General features: G+C 37.2%; 2 protein-coding genes across 2 annotated transcripts in view; one reads left to right on the plus strand and one right to left on the minus strand.

The window, feature by feature from the left end:
- On the plus strand, positions 1-8,038 carry LOC136244462 (large ribosomal subunit protein uL18m-like). Its single transcript, XM_066036076.1, has 3 exons — positions 1-323; positions 7,301-7,535; positions 7,868-8,038. The coding sequence occupies exons 1-3, from the start codon at positions 310-312 to the stop codon at positions 7,946-7,948; spliced, it is 330 nt and encodes a 109-aa protein (XP_065892148.1). The 5' UTR covers positions 1-309; the 3' UTR covers positions 7,949-8,038.
- Positions 7,925-15,789, minus strand: part of LOC136243996 (notchless protein homolog 1-like) — an 18,691-nt gene continuing 10,826 nt past the window's right edge. Inside the window, exons 7-11 of the mRNA XM_066035527.1 lie at positions 8,632-8,737; positions 8,536-8,578; positions 8,290-8,349; positions 8,112-8,239; positions 7,925-8,058 (exon numbers count right to left, since the gene is read on the minus strand). Of these exons, the coding sequence (XP_065891599.1) occupies positions 8,046-8,058; positions 8,112-8,239; positions 8,290-8,349; positions 8,536-8,578; positions 8,632-8,737 (350 nt within the window). The 3' untranslated portion in view covers positions 7,925-8,045. The remainder of the gene's footprint in view (positions 8,059-8,111; positions 8,240-8,289; positions 8,350-8,535; positions 8,579-8,631; positions 8,738-15,789) is intronic.

Below are 15,789 nucleotides of genomic sequence, written 5' to 3' on the forward strand. Positions count from 1 at the left end.
TACGAGTTCAGTGGACGAAATAATTAAAATAAAGATGACTTCACGTGTACAGTTTATAAGACTGCTACACTCATGTAGACCATTCCTGAGGACGAGAAAACCTGCAGATAAGCCATACAGAGAAGACCTAGCTAAAATTACTCCACTATCACAATGGGGTAAGGCGCCACTACAGGAGGGATGCTCCGAGTGGTACTATAACAGGAACCCGCGTAGTTTGGAGCTACTTGGAGCAGTTGAAAAGCCTAGGGATTTCACCGACAGCGAAAACGAGTTGGAAGAATAGATTACCATAGATTATATATTCCTATGAGCAGTGTTGGGCAAGTTACTTTGTAAAAGTAACTAGTTACATATTACATATTACTTGCAGCTGAACTATTTAGTTACAGTTACATATTACCCATAAAATAAAGTAACTGTAATAATATTACATATTATATTACTTTGTGTCCATAGCCTTAAGCTATCACGTGTGAAACTACCACCTTATCACGTGACACGATTGCGATGTTGGAGAATGTGCAAGTCTTGATATAAGTAAGTAGCTGGTGAATAAGCCTCATTTAGTAGGCTTCATTACTTCGTTGTGGCTAGGCGTTACTCAGTGGGTTACTAACGAGATTAGTAACTTCGTTACTTTTAGTAATAATATTACGTAATATTAGATTCGTTACAGTAACTATATTACTTAGGTAACGCGTTACATTTGCAAGTAAAGTAACTTGAGTTATATTACCTGTTTTTATAGCGTATTTCGTTATATTACTTTGTTACCACAAAAGTAATAATATTACGTAACGCTTTACATAAGTATCGCGTTACTCCCAACACTGCCTATGAGATTACTATCACAAGTGAGTAATTATCAAGTCTTCTATGATCAATACAAAATTAAAGAAGATTTGTATGAATGGAACAAATAACCTATCTCTTGCAGATTTGTATAGGTAATCACACACATTTGAGTGTAATTTTGGCTTTTACGAGTACAATTATTCCATAATTGCATGAAAATGCGTGTGATTGCCACATAGTGACCACCCTTCGTGGTTTGTAGTACACATCTATCCAGTTCTATGTGGCCATTAACTTCTACCAGGTGATTGCATCATCCTTCTTTGTATTACATCATTTGTTTTTGCACTTAAAAGGCTTCACGTGTCAGCAATTTTGATTGGCTAATCAAAATGTCTACATTTGTTGCATTTAAAAGGCTTCTATTGTCAACTTCTTTGATTAGCTATTCATTATATCACTTTCTTGTTGTACTTAAAAGGCTTCTGTGATTCTGCTACTTTATTGGCTACTTTACAGTGCAATTACAGAAACAAGGCCTTGTGATTTGGGATTAATTGCACTCCTACTATTGAGACTAATGTATGGCAAATTAAATCACTATGTGATTATTAACGTAAAAATTGGCATCTTCAAAATAATTTGCTAACTACTGGACTAACTCCCACTTGAACAGTGACAGTAAATTCTGTTGCCTTCTTGGGGTGGAAATCAATCGAAATAATTATCTTCTGATCACAAGATGACGAGCTCTAACTCCCGGAAATGACTACACAATACTGCACTTCAACCTCTGTGAGCAAACCTTCACCCAAAAGTATTGGTAGTTTGATTGGTGAAGCATGATTTCCACCATTGCATCATTTAGACAGGATTGTGGGATCCAAAAACAGATTTTCATACATGAAGGCCAAACGAATAACAACCAAAACTTCCTCACCTCACAGTAGTCACCCATCAAGAAAGAAGTCACGTACCAAGTTTGACTAATTTCTGAGGTTAACTATCTGGGTGAGTCCAGCATTGGGCAAAAATCATTGAAATAGCATCTTTATTTTCATCACTTGCTCTCTTAATAACTCTCTCTCTCTCAGTTTATTTTTGCAATTTCTAACAGCAGTGCTAGTTATGGATCTTAAAGTGTTTTATGTCAAGAATTATGGTTTAAGTTGTTGAGAGAGCAAGTGATGAGAAAAAGATGCCATTTTGGGTGATTTTAGCCCAATAGCAGGCTCACCCAGATAGTTAACAACCTCAGAAATTAGTCATACTTGGTACGTGACTTCTTTGCTGATGGGTGACTACTGTGAGGTGAGGAAGTTTTGGCTATCATTCATTTGGTCTTCATGGACAAAAACCCGTTTTGGACCCCAAAATCCTGTCTAAATGATGCAGCAATCTTTTTTATTATTAAGGTTTAGCAGCACAAGTGCGAAGATCTGTAGGACACCTGGTCCTACAATCAAACCACCAATAATTTTTGGTAAATGTTTGCTCATGGTTGAAGGCTGAAATGCAGTATCGTGATAAAAGATTGTCATTTCCGGGAGTTAGAGCTCATAATCTTGTGATTTGCAGATATTTCAATCAATTTCCTCGCCAAGAAGGCAACTGCCACTGCAGCTGTATTTAGGGGTGCAGTAATTATGCTGAAATAATTTTTAGCATAATGCCAGAATCATTATGCTAGCATTTTGAAAGAATTATTAAAGATTTCATGAATGAATGATCGATATACTCTAATACAACACTCACCAGATCGAGATGTATACTCTAATAGAACATTTACCTATATATATTCTGATAAATCAATCAATCCTATTTTTTGCATGTTACTCTATTAGAACAATGAAATATTTTGTTTATGTGCAATAATTTACCATAGAATTTTAAATACACAGTCAATTCTACTTTCCTATTTCAATTTATTGGAATAATTTTGAGAATAATGCATAAATTTTGGAGCATAATGCAAGCTTTTTCCAGGAAATTCTGAATAGAATAATGCAAAGAATCATGAGCATAATTACCTTAGCCCTAGCTGTATTCAAGTAAGAGTTAGTCCAACATGTAACAGTTAGTGACTTATTTTGAAAATGTCTTTTTTTTTACACTGGTAACCCTAAATACACCAACAGATGAGTGGTAGCTTGTTTTAATGTTTTTAAAATGTGCCTGGAAAATACCTTACCCAGCTTGTAAATTACTGCAGCTTTGTTTGCTACTGCACAACTTACAGTATCTGTAGTGTTAACTACGATAATCACTAACATTGGCTGTGTGAACTCCTTCAAGTCCTCTGAGTCATTAGTTAATCCAATAATATCCTTTAGTAACCATACCATTACTTCTGTGATGACCTTCTCATCAACTGCTTTACCACCAATATTGGCACATATTTAATATTCAATTTCCATCCTGATGATAAGTAGGCTATAAAAATAGCTTGCATTTGTATGGCTTACTTAGTGGTAGGTCATTAACAAAATGTGACCAGATTTGTGAAAACTCAGTATAATGGTGGATTTTTGAATTTGTTAATAATACTGAATATTTACAATCTATGTAGCCAAATGTGTGCTCTGGTAAAGTTTCAGCCTCATATGCCAACAACTTCGTTAACAGCCCTACAAAGTAGCAACAACGAAAAGATTGATTTAAGTATATATAGACAAGTACACTAAAAAAATTGGAATTTTCAACTAGAGTAGGGACCATAACACATCGATAAAAAGTACTGAAACAAGCTGGAGTAGTGCATGAATCAGCTCTATGAACATTTTATGTAGGTGATTTTCACATTTCATGTAGATGAGTGGGTGAATGACCATTAGCATGAAAGTTATCCACATAAAGAGAGTTAAATCTCAGTGGTGAAGCTGAAATGTTTCTAAAAGTCTCCTTAACAGTATTGGCTTACAATGAAGGCAGTCTATAAAACACAATAGAAATGCTCTCTTGTAAAACTAAAGATTCATTCATTCACAAAAAAACGCTGCTAAAGTTACCTCATATGATGCATCACTAACTGTCTGGTTGGCTAAAGTGTTGTTTGTCATTTTAAAAATCATTTTAATCACAGTAAAACAATAAGAAGTGTTGTATCCCTACTGTGTATTTCCTTTGTGGTATCTTGAGTACAGTAGGGATATACGTAACACTTCTTATTGTTTTACTGTGATTTAATATCGTGCACTACTCCGATTTGTTATGGTCCCTACTCTAGTTGAAAATTCCAAAAAAAAATTGTGTACTTGTTTGTTAACTTTTTTTGTAAAAATTATTATGACTGGTTAACCCATACGCATCAAAAGAAAGAAATGGCGCAGTGCTCCAGCTATCAATTATCATCTGAAAAGCGAAGTATATCCATTACGCTTCATTGTCAGTTATGTTACACAGCATTACGAATCAAAAACTGTTTGAAAAGCATCTCTGCAATCAAAATAGCTACTATGAAAGATATGGACGATTTCCAAAGCCATCATGTGCTACCGCCAATTCAACACTTTTTGTTGTCAACAAAGATGAATGGGAGACAAAGGAGGACACTGGTAAATCCTTGAAGAATGCATTGTACGTACTGCGGTAGGCTAAAAAGCACTTCGTGGGCCATAGCAATGTTGAACAGTGAAAAAATCAAGCCCGTAGCCTTAGCCGTTATCGAGTTATGCTTGTCCGAAGGCATCAGTCAGTCAGTCAGTCAGTCACTAGAAAATTCTGTTTAATAATTTTCTTTTTAAATTCCGTAGCAACTTGTTTAAAGTGTTTCGGGTTGATCTGATGGCTTGGTTTTACCTAGCCAATACTACTTCATCATCAGGGAAAAGTGAGGCTCGTTTTTGGGTGATGTTTTTCATGGGCCATGCCTACAACTTTGTGATCCCTACTGATATGATTACAGGTGCTTACAAAAGCAGTTGTAACTTACAAACACAATGATATACGGAGTTGCTACTTGAACCATCATGTTCACCACAAATAGGGGGAATCCTATGAAATCCACGAAGAAAGATTGATCATGTACGATCACATCAACATGACACAAACAATGCCCATAACTCATGTTGTGCTGCACCAAAACAAAGTTTGAGTAGGCGAATAAGATATCAAAACTTTTACTGTTAGGCTCTTTCTTCACATGCTCATGTGTTGAGCTGATTTCACAAAAACATTTAGTAACATAACACAAAATTTTGGAATTTGGTATTGCTTAAAAATTTCATAGGTTTCATTCAAAATCATTTGTGACCGGATCTGCAAAAACCTGGTGCAATGGGTAGAATACTTTTGTATTAGAGTTTTAAAATGCTTTTTTCCTTACTGTATAGTCAGCTAGTAGTCTTATTGTTTTATTAATCCCTGCATTCAGTTGAGAGCCGTAGTCTACTTTTTTTAATCAAGACTAGACTGTAAAATTAATGTTTGTTCATTATAGAGTTCAAGGTCAGTCATGACTCAGCACACAACAGTGATCACACATTATCTGGTACGTAGGCAAGGTCTTTGGTATCATATGTAATAGGTGTCGTATTCGGGATTAATAGTGCGAGCATTGTAAACAGGAAGGAGTAAAATAGTGCGAGGCAAAGCCGAGCACTATTTCCTTCCTGTTTACAATGCGAGAACTATTAATCCCGAATACCACAGCCATCCGTCCTATTGCAAATTAATCCGACAACCATAGCAACTGTTACTAGGCAACAGAAATTCTAAAAATAACTACTGAAAAAGACCAGTCACACTTAGCAACCATTGCTAAGTAACCATATCGTTGTTATGCCATGGGGCATCTATCACTATAGTAACACTAGCTGTCAAGTCGGACATCTACTTCTAATAGAAACACACCACACTATTTTAGCCAATCAAATTAGGTTTTTGCTAAGGGACCTTGACAAACAAGTGTAATACTAAATCTATTGGCTAATCACTTGACGTATTTCAAAATAATACATCAAGCTGCCATTGAGAGTATTATACAGTAACACATTCAGTTGTTGGATTACATATGTAACCTGCTGGGCGACAACCCAACTTGTTTGCATTTTCCTCAAACTCTATTTGTGACCTAATTTTAGAAAACCGTCGATGTCCGCACAATTTTCAAAATGCATTTTATTGGTTTTTTGTTTTCAACAGGGAGAGAGGAATGGACTAGCCAAGTTTCAGCTTCCTAAGTTAAGCAGCGTTGGAAATACAGCACTAGACAGCCGGACGAGCAAATAATTTAATATGTACAGAAGCTATCTAGAAAAGAATCTACAGGCGCTTACATAAACCATCATAACTTACTGATACAACGACGTGCGGAATTGAATCTTGGCTCATTGTGTTCACCATGAATTTGTGCATCTACCAAGGTATAGTTTTTTCCCCAGCCAGGATTCTTTGTTCGAGAAGGAAGGCAAATTCACTGAAAAACGATCTTCGGTAAATTCTCTCGTCACCGCAACGTAAACAAACGTCTGTAACTTTTGAATCTTTTCATGTGTGGAGATGAAACAAAGATTTTTGTACTCCCTATGGACAGGCAAACAAGATGATGCCCAGGATCTGTCCATTGGCGGCTTAATTCGCCCACCAGCGAGGCGATAAAAAAAATTGTGTAATTTTTTTTCTGGAGCTTGCATTTTTTACCCATAGTTTTTAAATGCATTTTATTACAAAAGTACTGTTGTGCGTATATTGACGGTTTTCCAAAATTCGGTCACATTTTGTGAGAGGGCTAAACCAATAGGCTGTTAAAAGTTTCAGCCCTATCTGGTTAGTGCTTTCAGAGTTATAGTGATAGACAAGAACAAAACAATTCATTTATACAGAAGAAAAATATTACAGGAATTCATTTAATTGATTGTAAGCCTCAAGTGTAACAGGCTACAGAGTTGGGACTTGTGTCATTCTGTTCACCATGAACTGGGGCATTCATCAAGGTATAGTTTTAGCTTAAATACACCCATACTATTGAGCAAGAAGGCTATTGAAGTTCAGAAATGGTGATGATAAAGTAATACTTTACTAAATACACATAATCACATTTGCTTCATGGTAAAACTAAACAAAGATATTCCTACTCGCCATGAAGAAGCAAATTCATTGGTATATTTTGAGTCTTCCTTCACTGTTTACTGAAGTGATTAAAACATGCGTAAAATTATTTATGTAGCACGCATCTTTTACCCAATGTATTTCAATGACACAGAATAATGCAAACAAGTCAGACTTTTGCTCAGTGGGTCACATATTAAATTGACAACACATGATCAAAACTGACAAAGCACAGCCCATGAAGTGATGCCAATAAACATTAAAAAGAACATTCGACATGACATTAGTGCAATTCATTGTAGAGTTCCAGTGAAGGTTGTGGTAGTTCACATTTTAGCTACGTATCTGTACAATTCAAGACCACCTGTATGTGACATAATTCCTTCAAATGTTCACTGTTGTCTGCTGCAAATACGTGTTCATTTATTTCAAATTATCCACACATCCCTTACAGACTACAGCTGGAGATCACCAACTATCACATCACAGGGTCAGTCACTCGTAATAATGGTACTAAAGTGGTGGAGGCATCAACCAGAGAGTTCTGTATAGCAAGACACTTGTTGTACAAGACAACTGATGTGTCAGCCAGTCACAATATTGGTAGGGTACTAGCTCATCAATATTTTGAGACTGGAGTGTATCGAGTATTGTGGGAAGAAGACTGGACCATCAAGAATAACCCTAAGGTACATGTGTGTGTGTTGGTGTACATACTAGGGCTGGAATAAAGGTCAAAATTTAACCTCCCAAACTTAATTTCTAGAAAACTACCAAAGCTTTGTTGATTATGTCATGTTAGTAACTTATGATCATAACTGGTGTACACCCTCACTCTTTGTTGCAGCTGTAGTACAGGATCTAGTAGATTGCAAACATACCAAAATATGTCAATGATAGTGCTTACAGGCCCATGACTTTTTGACTGATTAGATACCAGTATCCATGGTTACTAAGATAGTACATACGGTGGAAGTATCTAATATGATAGTAAATTATCAGTTGTGTTCTATCTCACTAGGTAGTGTCATTCATCAGTGGTGTGAGAAGTGAGGGACTACTACTGAATGAACCAAAATTTAGTGAAAAAGAAATGTTGTAAATACATCAAGATTTTATAATATATGTCATCAAAAGTATTTATAATGAGGTTTCACTGTACTTTGTACTCAATAAATATATAGTTAAAATATTCATTATCATCTTTTCCATCTACGCAAGAAGACAACATGGTCACACAATATCCACACATGATAATTGCTCACATTTCAATATGTCTATCTCGTCCACCACTAGCCACTTGTTCCCCATTAGTACTCCAGTCAACACTAAACACTTCATCAACATGACCTGGTAGATCCATCAGTAACTTCCTGTTCTTAATATCCCACACCTGTAGGGAAGGGTGGGTAATGAGTGGGTGGGGCTGATAGTGCAGGTCACCTTTAGTGTACTATCTGAACTACCACTACACAATAACCTGCTGTCTGCTGACCAGGAGATCTGTATGGGAGGAGATTATGTGTATACAAATGTTTAGTACAGAACCTGAAATAGTATAAACAACTAGTACAATATTATGATAGGCTTTGCAGCTGTTGTTTGAGTGGAAATGGTGTCAGTGCCTGTATGACCCTAGTAAACCTTGTAAGTTAACATCTTCACAAACACAATACTAGTCCAGCTCACCTGATATACAGCACTGACATGACCCCTCAAACTGGTGATGTACCTGTATGGTGTGTATACTAGTAACGTTACTAGTGTAACTACCTCCTCACTGACTTGCCCATCCTGCCATCCCATAACTTTACTGACTTGTCAAATGAAGTACTAGCAATGAGACCAGCATCAGGAGAGAAACTGACTTGATTAATAAGTTGTTGATGACCTAAACAATATCACAACAGTATCTGATGTTAGTGACCACTCAGAGGCCATCATGTGATGATATACTGCTACATGTGATATACCAGACATGACACCTGGTGTACCTTAGCTGGAAGGCACACTGTAGTTTAGGAGAAGGTTTGTGATGGATACAGCATGGAATTATATTTCGTGAGTTTTGCTGCATGTAACACTGGTATTTCTCTCTTACTATACAGTACAACAGCAGTTAGTAGCTCTAAGATAAAAAAAATACAACAAATAAAAAGTAAAAATAGTCACATTTCTAGTTACGCATGTGTTCCAACACCCACTTTTCTTTCTTTTGCTGCACACGATAGATCATGTCATGGCGTCTGAAGAAAACTCCGAGACCGTGACTAACCTAGTTGAGAATGACCAGTCAGAGCACAAGAAACGCATCTCAGAAATCCTGGATGATAGAGAAGCTAGGGATTCGTTGATCCAGAAGCTTAGAAAAGGTGGCTATGTGGCAAGGTATCCACCGAGTAGTGGGGCTGAAGCTTTCATGTTCCCTTCAATAGCCATCCTAAAATTATCTATAGCTGTCATTGAGAGCCTAGCTCAATAGCATCAATAATTCGAGATACTCTAATAGAGCAGTCACAGTATTCTTCAGAGGAGCAGTGTAGCAAGCTATGTATATAGTTATAAATGAGATGTAGTTGGTGGAGGGAAGCTATTGTCAGCAGGTAATTACCTTTTTTCTTTTGGTCTTCGACTTTCAGCTAGGCCATAACATCACCAAGATAGACCCCAGCTCCCCTTAAATAAAGGTGTCTCCTCCGCCCCTGATATCAACCGTATAGATGTTAGTAAAATGCATTTATAACCTGTTAGCCACGAGTAAGAGCCTGCGTGACTGCTTTATTAGAACATTTTATTGCGCAGTGACTGTTCTATTAGAGTATTCCGATCTTTTTCATGCAAACATCGTAAGTAGCAGTTGCTCAATGTTTAACAAAGCAATTCCTGTACCTTTTATGCTAGAATAATGCTCAACACTATTTCCAGTTTGTTATACCTCACATTTTGCTAGCATAGCATTTATGATGATAGTTATGATGATGATGATTGGCACGAGTGGCCATTGATCGGTATCGGAGTACCTAAATAACCAATACTGATCGATATCAAAAGCTCAATATTGGCTCCGATACGATACTGATCTGATTATCGGTGGAACACTATTTACTGCCACCACTAACATGTTCCATTAATCTGTATTCTTCTATTATTTTCTGGTTATTCTTGTATGCTGTACAGACTCAGTAAAAACCATCTTGTATGGGTGTCAGCTCACATGACAGTGTGCTATCAAGTCAACACAAATTCACATTTTGTGCCATTCCTGCAACTTGTATGATCAAGGTACAAGCTAAAGTATGCTATCATGCAGATTACTATGGTTGTGCCAGGCAAATAATGGCTTAAAAGCTGCTAATCTCATAATGAAATAGACTCCTTATACCTGCATGCAAATATATTTGGAGTGGCCTTAGCTGTTTCTTGAAATACACTAGTACATAAAGTGAGCTACACATTCTATGGAATGCACAAGCATATACTATTGCACACACTACAAATGGACATATACACAGACAGACATACCTGGTATACTACTGGTACACCTCGTCACTGCTTGAGCCTTAAACCTGGCCCGTGGTTGGTATTGTATCTCAACCAGCTTCTCTGTTTGGACGTCTTCTAACTGTTCCAGTGTCTCTCTCCTTCAGGCTCTTGTCTACTGATGATCACCAACGAAAAAATTTGTAGGAGATCTTATCCTGTGAAATAACAAACTGAACTCCAATAACAGCAACCAAGTTTGCTGAGTCTGGCAAATACAGACACACAGCATATGGGCACTTCCATGAAAATGTCAACCAAGACCTTAAAATTTAAAAGTGTATTTGGAGTAAATCCTACTGTGTCTGTCATTAATATGAGTTATTATATTATGATGTAATTGGTGTGTACTAATTATAATGTTGTTGTATAAATTCATGCTGAACATTCATTAAAATCAGTCCCCCAGAAACGAGATGGAAGTAGCGTATTCGTGCTCTTTAATGATACCTCGTCGTGAACAAATTGCAACATAGTGGGGCCGAAACCTGGGACTGGGACCTGAAGACTTCATGGACCTCCTGTTTGACCTGAAGCAAAAGGTCATACGGATGAAGACGACAACGATAACGATGTGACGAGGTGAAAGTAAAGGAGAGCGAACTAAGGACATGGGTGACTCGCGCTGACTGTAAAGGAAAAGATGTCTGGACCGATACAACGCCTACTTGGACCCACAAAAGCTCGTCTACAAAGCTACATAAAACAGGCAAGAACTATATTTATGACACCAACCAATGTGTCTGACTTAGAACAGGCTGAAACCGAATTAGAGGACTTGATACAATGATTTTCAACCAATATCGCTCTTCTCGAAAGATGCAACAAGGAATAGACGACGCTATTGAACGAATTACCAAAGGGAGAGGAGAAGGCGGCAGAAGAAAAGGAGTATGTATGGGTGATCGATGGTGATGATGGACTGATAGAGTTACTACTGTACTCTCATGAGACAAAGGCTTGCCTAGAAGGACGTTTAGAACAAGTTTTACGAAGACAAGAAAGGAGTAAGTGGCCATTATCATCAACCTCAGCTGACCAACATTTGAAACAAAGGGATGAGGTCACTTCACAGATTAAGCTACCAAAATTAGATATACCCATTTTTGATGGTAATATCCTTCACTAGCAAGAGTTTTGGGATGTTTACAATGTTGCGGTTCGTACGCAAGAAGTGCCAAAGGTCACTAAGTTCAGCTATCTGAAGAGTTCCTTATGTGGGGAAGCTGCTACTGCGATTGACGGTATTTCTATAACAGGAGGTAATTATGATACTACAATCCAATTACTTAAAGATAAGTTTGGCAAGAAGGAAGCGATAGTTGAGACTCTATATTCAGTTACAACATCTCCCAATGGCCATGAACAGAACCGGTGATATCAAGTCTACATATGAAAATGTTGAAAAGATTCTAAGGCAGTTAGAGGCTCAGGGTGAGGATATTAATAATCAGAGAATTCTTGTACAGCAAATATTGTCTAAGTTTCCAATGCAAGTCATTATTAAGCTTGAGGAATCAAAGAAACTGGAAGATTTATGGACTGTTCCATCACTCAGAAGATCTCTTCAAAGGTATGTTACCATCTTTACTAATGCACAACGTTATGAGTTTAAGTAATGTTATTACTAGTAGCAAAAGATTTTATAACCATCATGTTTCTAGACAAGAGAGAAATGTTATGGGGAATAGTACTGCTACTGATACATTAGTTACAAACACAAGTGTTTTACAGCAAAGAAATAAAGTTTCTGATGTAACACGCCCATGTGTATTTTGCAAAAGTGATCATTTCAATGACTGTTGTACCCAATATATTGATGTTTATGACAGAAAGAAACAACTGCAAAGACAAGGAAGGTGTTTAGTTTGTCTTAAAATTGGTCATACCTTTAAGGAATGTACAAATGCTTCTTCAAAGTCATGTTATTATTGTAAAAGGTTCGGACATCATCATAGAAGCATTTGTCCAACCAAAGTTTATCAGTCAGTTAAGAGTACTGGTAGTGATGATGATAAGACATCTGTCAATCTAAGTTTGGCTGAAAGTAGTTTGGCTTCCTCTAGTGTAGTGTCCCCCAGTCTAATGGCGCCTAACCTGGTGCCAGAATCTGGAGAGGTGCTTAAGTCTGTTGAGAATGTATTACCTGTGCCAGTAGTTGAAAAGACACCTGATGCTGCAGCGGTTGTAAGTAATACCTTATTAGCAGGAGGAGAAAGGGTATTGTTACAAACAGCTCAGGTTACTGTGTGTGGAAAAGATGGATTACGGCTACAAGCACGAGTTTTAATGGATAGTGCCAGTCACCGTACATTTATGACTGAGCAAATGGCACAACGACTAAACTTACAATCAATAAGAACAGAACTGTTATCGGTATCAACTTTTGGAACTAAGAGAGCCCAAAGTTTAGAAACTTATGTTGTTGATTTCAACCTTATGACCAAACAGGGATCATCGATATTATTACATGCTAATGTACTTAAACAGATTACGAGTCCTATTCAGCATGGATCTTTGTCACAAGCTGATATTAAGTTTCTCCAGGCTATAGTTCCAGAACAGCTGGCGACAGCATTCCCTCACAGTTGAGCTTAGCAAATGTAGACAATTTTATTGGGATCAGATTATTTTTGGAATGTTATGGATCGTGAGAGAATTGTCCTACCTTCAGGATTGTTGTTGTTATCATCTATATTAGGATATATACTTACTGGTAAATACCCAGATCCTACTGATGAAGAAACCAAAGACCTTGATGTTATCTATTGTTTGGTTATGCCCTATAATGACCTTTGGAATTTAGATACTATTGGAATCCGTGATTCAGTGTATGTTAAGGATGATGATAGGGCTTTAGAGAATTTTAACAGCACTGTTTCTTATCGTGATGGCCAATATTTTATAACTTGGCCATGGAAGTCTGATGATGTTAATTTGAAGGAGAATTTTGATGTTGCATATAATAGAATGAAATCTTTGTCACGGTGACAACTCACTGTTACAACAATATTGTGACATAATTAAAGGTCAATGTGAGGCAGGTGTTTGAGGAACAGAAAACCACTGTTAATAACAGGAAACACTACTTGTCCCATCATCCTGTTGTAGCTCCGCTAAAAACAACAACAAAGGTCAGGATTGTATATGACGCATCTGTTAAAGGGAAAAAGGGTGTGAAGGGTCTTAATGAATGTTTACATCGAGGACCAATTACTCTGCCTAACATGTGTGGTATTTTGTTAAGATTTCGTTGTTATTTTATTGCTATTCTTGCAGATATAGAGAAGGCCTTTTACAGATTGGAGTTCAGGAACATGAAAGAGATGTTACTAGATTTTTATGGTTTACGGATCCCACTACACCAAACAAAGTTGAAGGGAATTTGTCTGTGTACAAGTTTCGCTGTGTACCCTTTGGCATGATATGTAGTCCTTTTCTTTAAGAGGGGACATTGAAGTTTCATCTTAAGAAGGAGGGTTCACATACTGCTAAGATTATAGCTGATAACATGTATGTTGATAATGTCTGTGTAGGAAATAATTCAATTGAGGAAGCTTTGAGTATTTATGAAGAAGCTAAAAATATATTTGAAAGGGCCTCTATGAACTTGCGTGAGTGGACCTCAAATAGTGAAATATTTCTGAGTTGTTTGCCAGAAAGAGAAAGGACAAAGGGAAACATCTTAAAAGTATTTGGATTAATTTGGAACAGGGAAGATGATGATTTACAAATTCCTAGCTTTACAATGAGTAGTGTCAAGGAAGTTAAAGTAAGTGTTTGTAAGCGACAAGTGCTGAGTGATGTTTCTAGATTATATGACTCTTTGGGTCTAGTCAGTCCTGTTGTTTTGCTTGGGAAGATGTTTTTGCAGAAGCTGTGGGCTCCAAACAAGTTTAATTGGGATGAAGACTTACCACTGTCACTCTCACAAGAGTGGGAAGGATTAACTAGTAACTGGCAGAATTTGTCTAGTTTACAGATACCGAGATATGTTGGATGGCCTAAGAATGATGCTAGTTATCAGTTAGTGGTATTTTGCGATGCTTCGGTTAAAGCATATGCAGCAGCTGTGTATTTGAGAATTGTTAGTGATGAATCGATAAAGGTGAATTTAATTTTTTCCAAGCTTAGACTTGCTCCATTGGATGCAAATCATTACAGAAATGCTCGTAGACAGGTTACTATACCTAGACTAGAACTTCTAGCAGTTTTGATAGGAATGCGAGCACTGAATTTTGTTATGAATGAGTTGAAGTTGCCAATATGTAACAGAAGAGTTTTTACTGATTCTGAATGTGTGTTACACTGGATACGGTCAACTAAACAACTGCCTGTATTTGTCCAAAATAGATTGAATGAGATTCGAAGAGAAGATCTTACATTTAGTTACATCCCATCTGATCAGAATCTCGCTGATTATGCTACTAGGGGATTAAGTGTTTCCGAGATCACCGATTGTAGTCGTTGGTGGTATGGGCCACATTGGCTGCAATATGAAGAGACTAAGTGGCCTGTATGGAACATACCAGACCTTTCACCAGATAAGTTAAAGGAATTTCTTGCTGATCCCCAGAATGTTGGATCTCAAGTGTTATATGAAACTGCCAATCTAGTATCTGAAGGACAAAAGGATTCAACTCTATCTCCATTGGGGATTGATGAGACAAAGTATTCCTCATTGTGGAGGTTACTCTGTATCACTGTCATCCGTTTGAAATTTATTAAGAAACGTGTGTTGAATAAGTGCTCTCAGGAGAAGGGATTACAGAAATGTGCAATTTTGAAGAAAATCTTTAAAGATATGATGGACCAATCAGTATTTTATACCGAAATTCAAGCTGTTTTGCTATTGTGGGCCTATACAGTACAACGTAGGAAATTTTCTGATGTATTTTTTGCCATTCGAAAGGGAGAAATGAATTGTTTACAGAAGCAACTTGGCTTGGAATTAGACGATTTGGGTATTTTGAGGTGCTGTGGACGTTTACAAAATGCTAACTTATCTGAACAGGCAAAGTACCCTAAACTCTTACCAAGACGTGAACATTTCACACAGTTGTTGATTCAATATGTGCATGAACGATTGATTCATTGTGGTGTGTCTCATACACTAGCATCTTTACGACATGAATATTGGATTATGAAAGGAAGGATGGAGGTTAAGACAGTTCTTTCTCGTCGTTTGGTGTCGACGACAAGAAGGGCCATCATTCAGCCTTCCTAGAATTCCACCATGGCCTAAAGAAAGAGTAGCTCAATCAAAACCTTTCCAATATATTGGGCTTGATTATCTGGGTCTTCTACTTGTGAAGGAAGGTAGTGAAGTAGTTAAAGTTTGGGTCTGTCTTTTTACATGCTTGACCATACGTGCTATCCATCTCAAGTGGGTAATGAATTTGA

The sequence above is a fragment of the Dysidea avara genome, chromosome 14 (assembly GCF_963678975.1).
Source record: "Dysidea avara chromosome 14, odDysAvar1.4, whole genome shotgun sequence".
Classification (NCBI taxonomy): Eukaryota; Metazoa; Porifera; class Demospongiae; order Dictyoceratida; family Dysideidae; genus Dysidea; species Dysidea avara.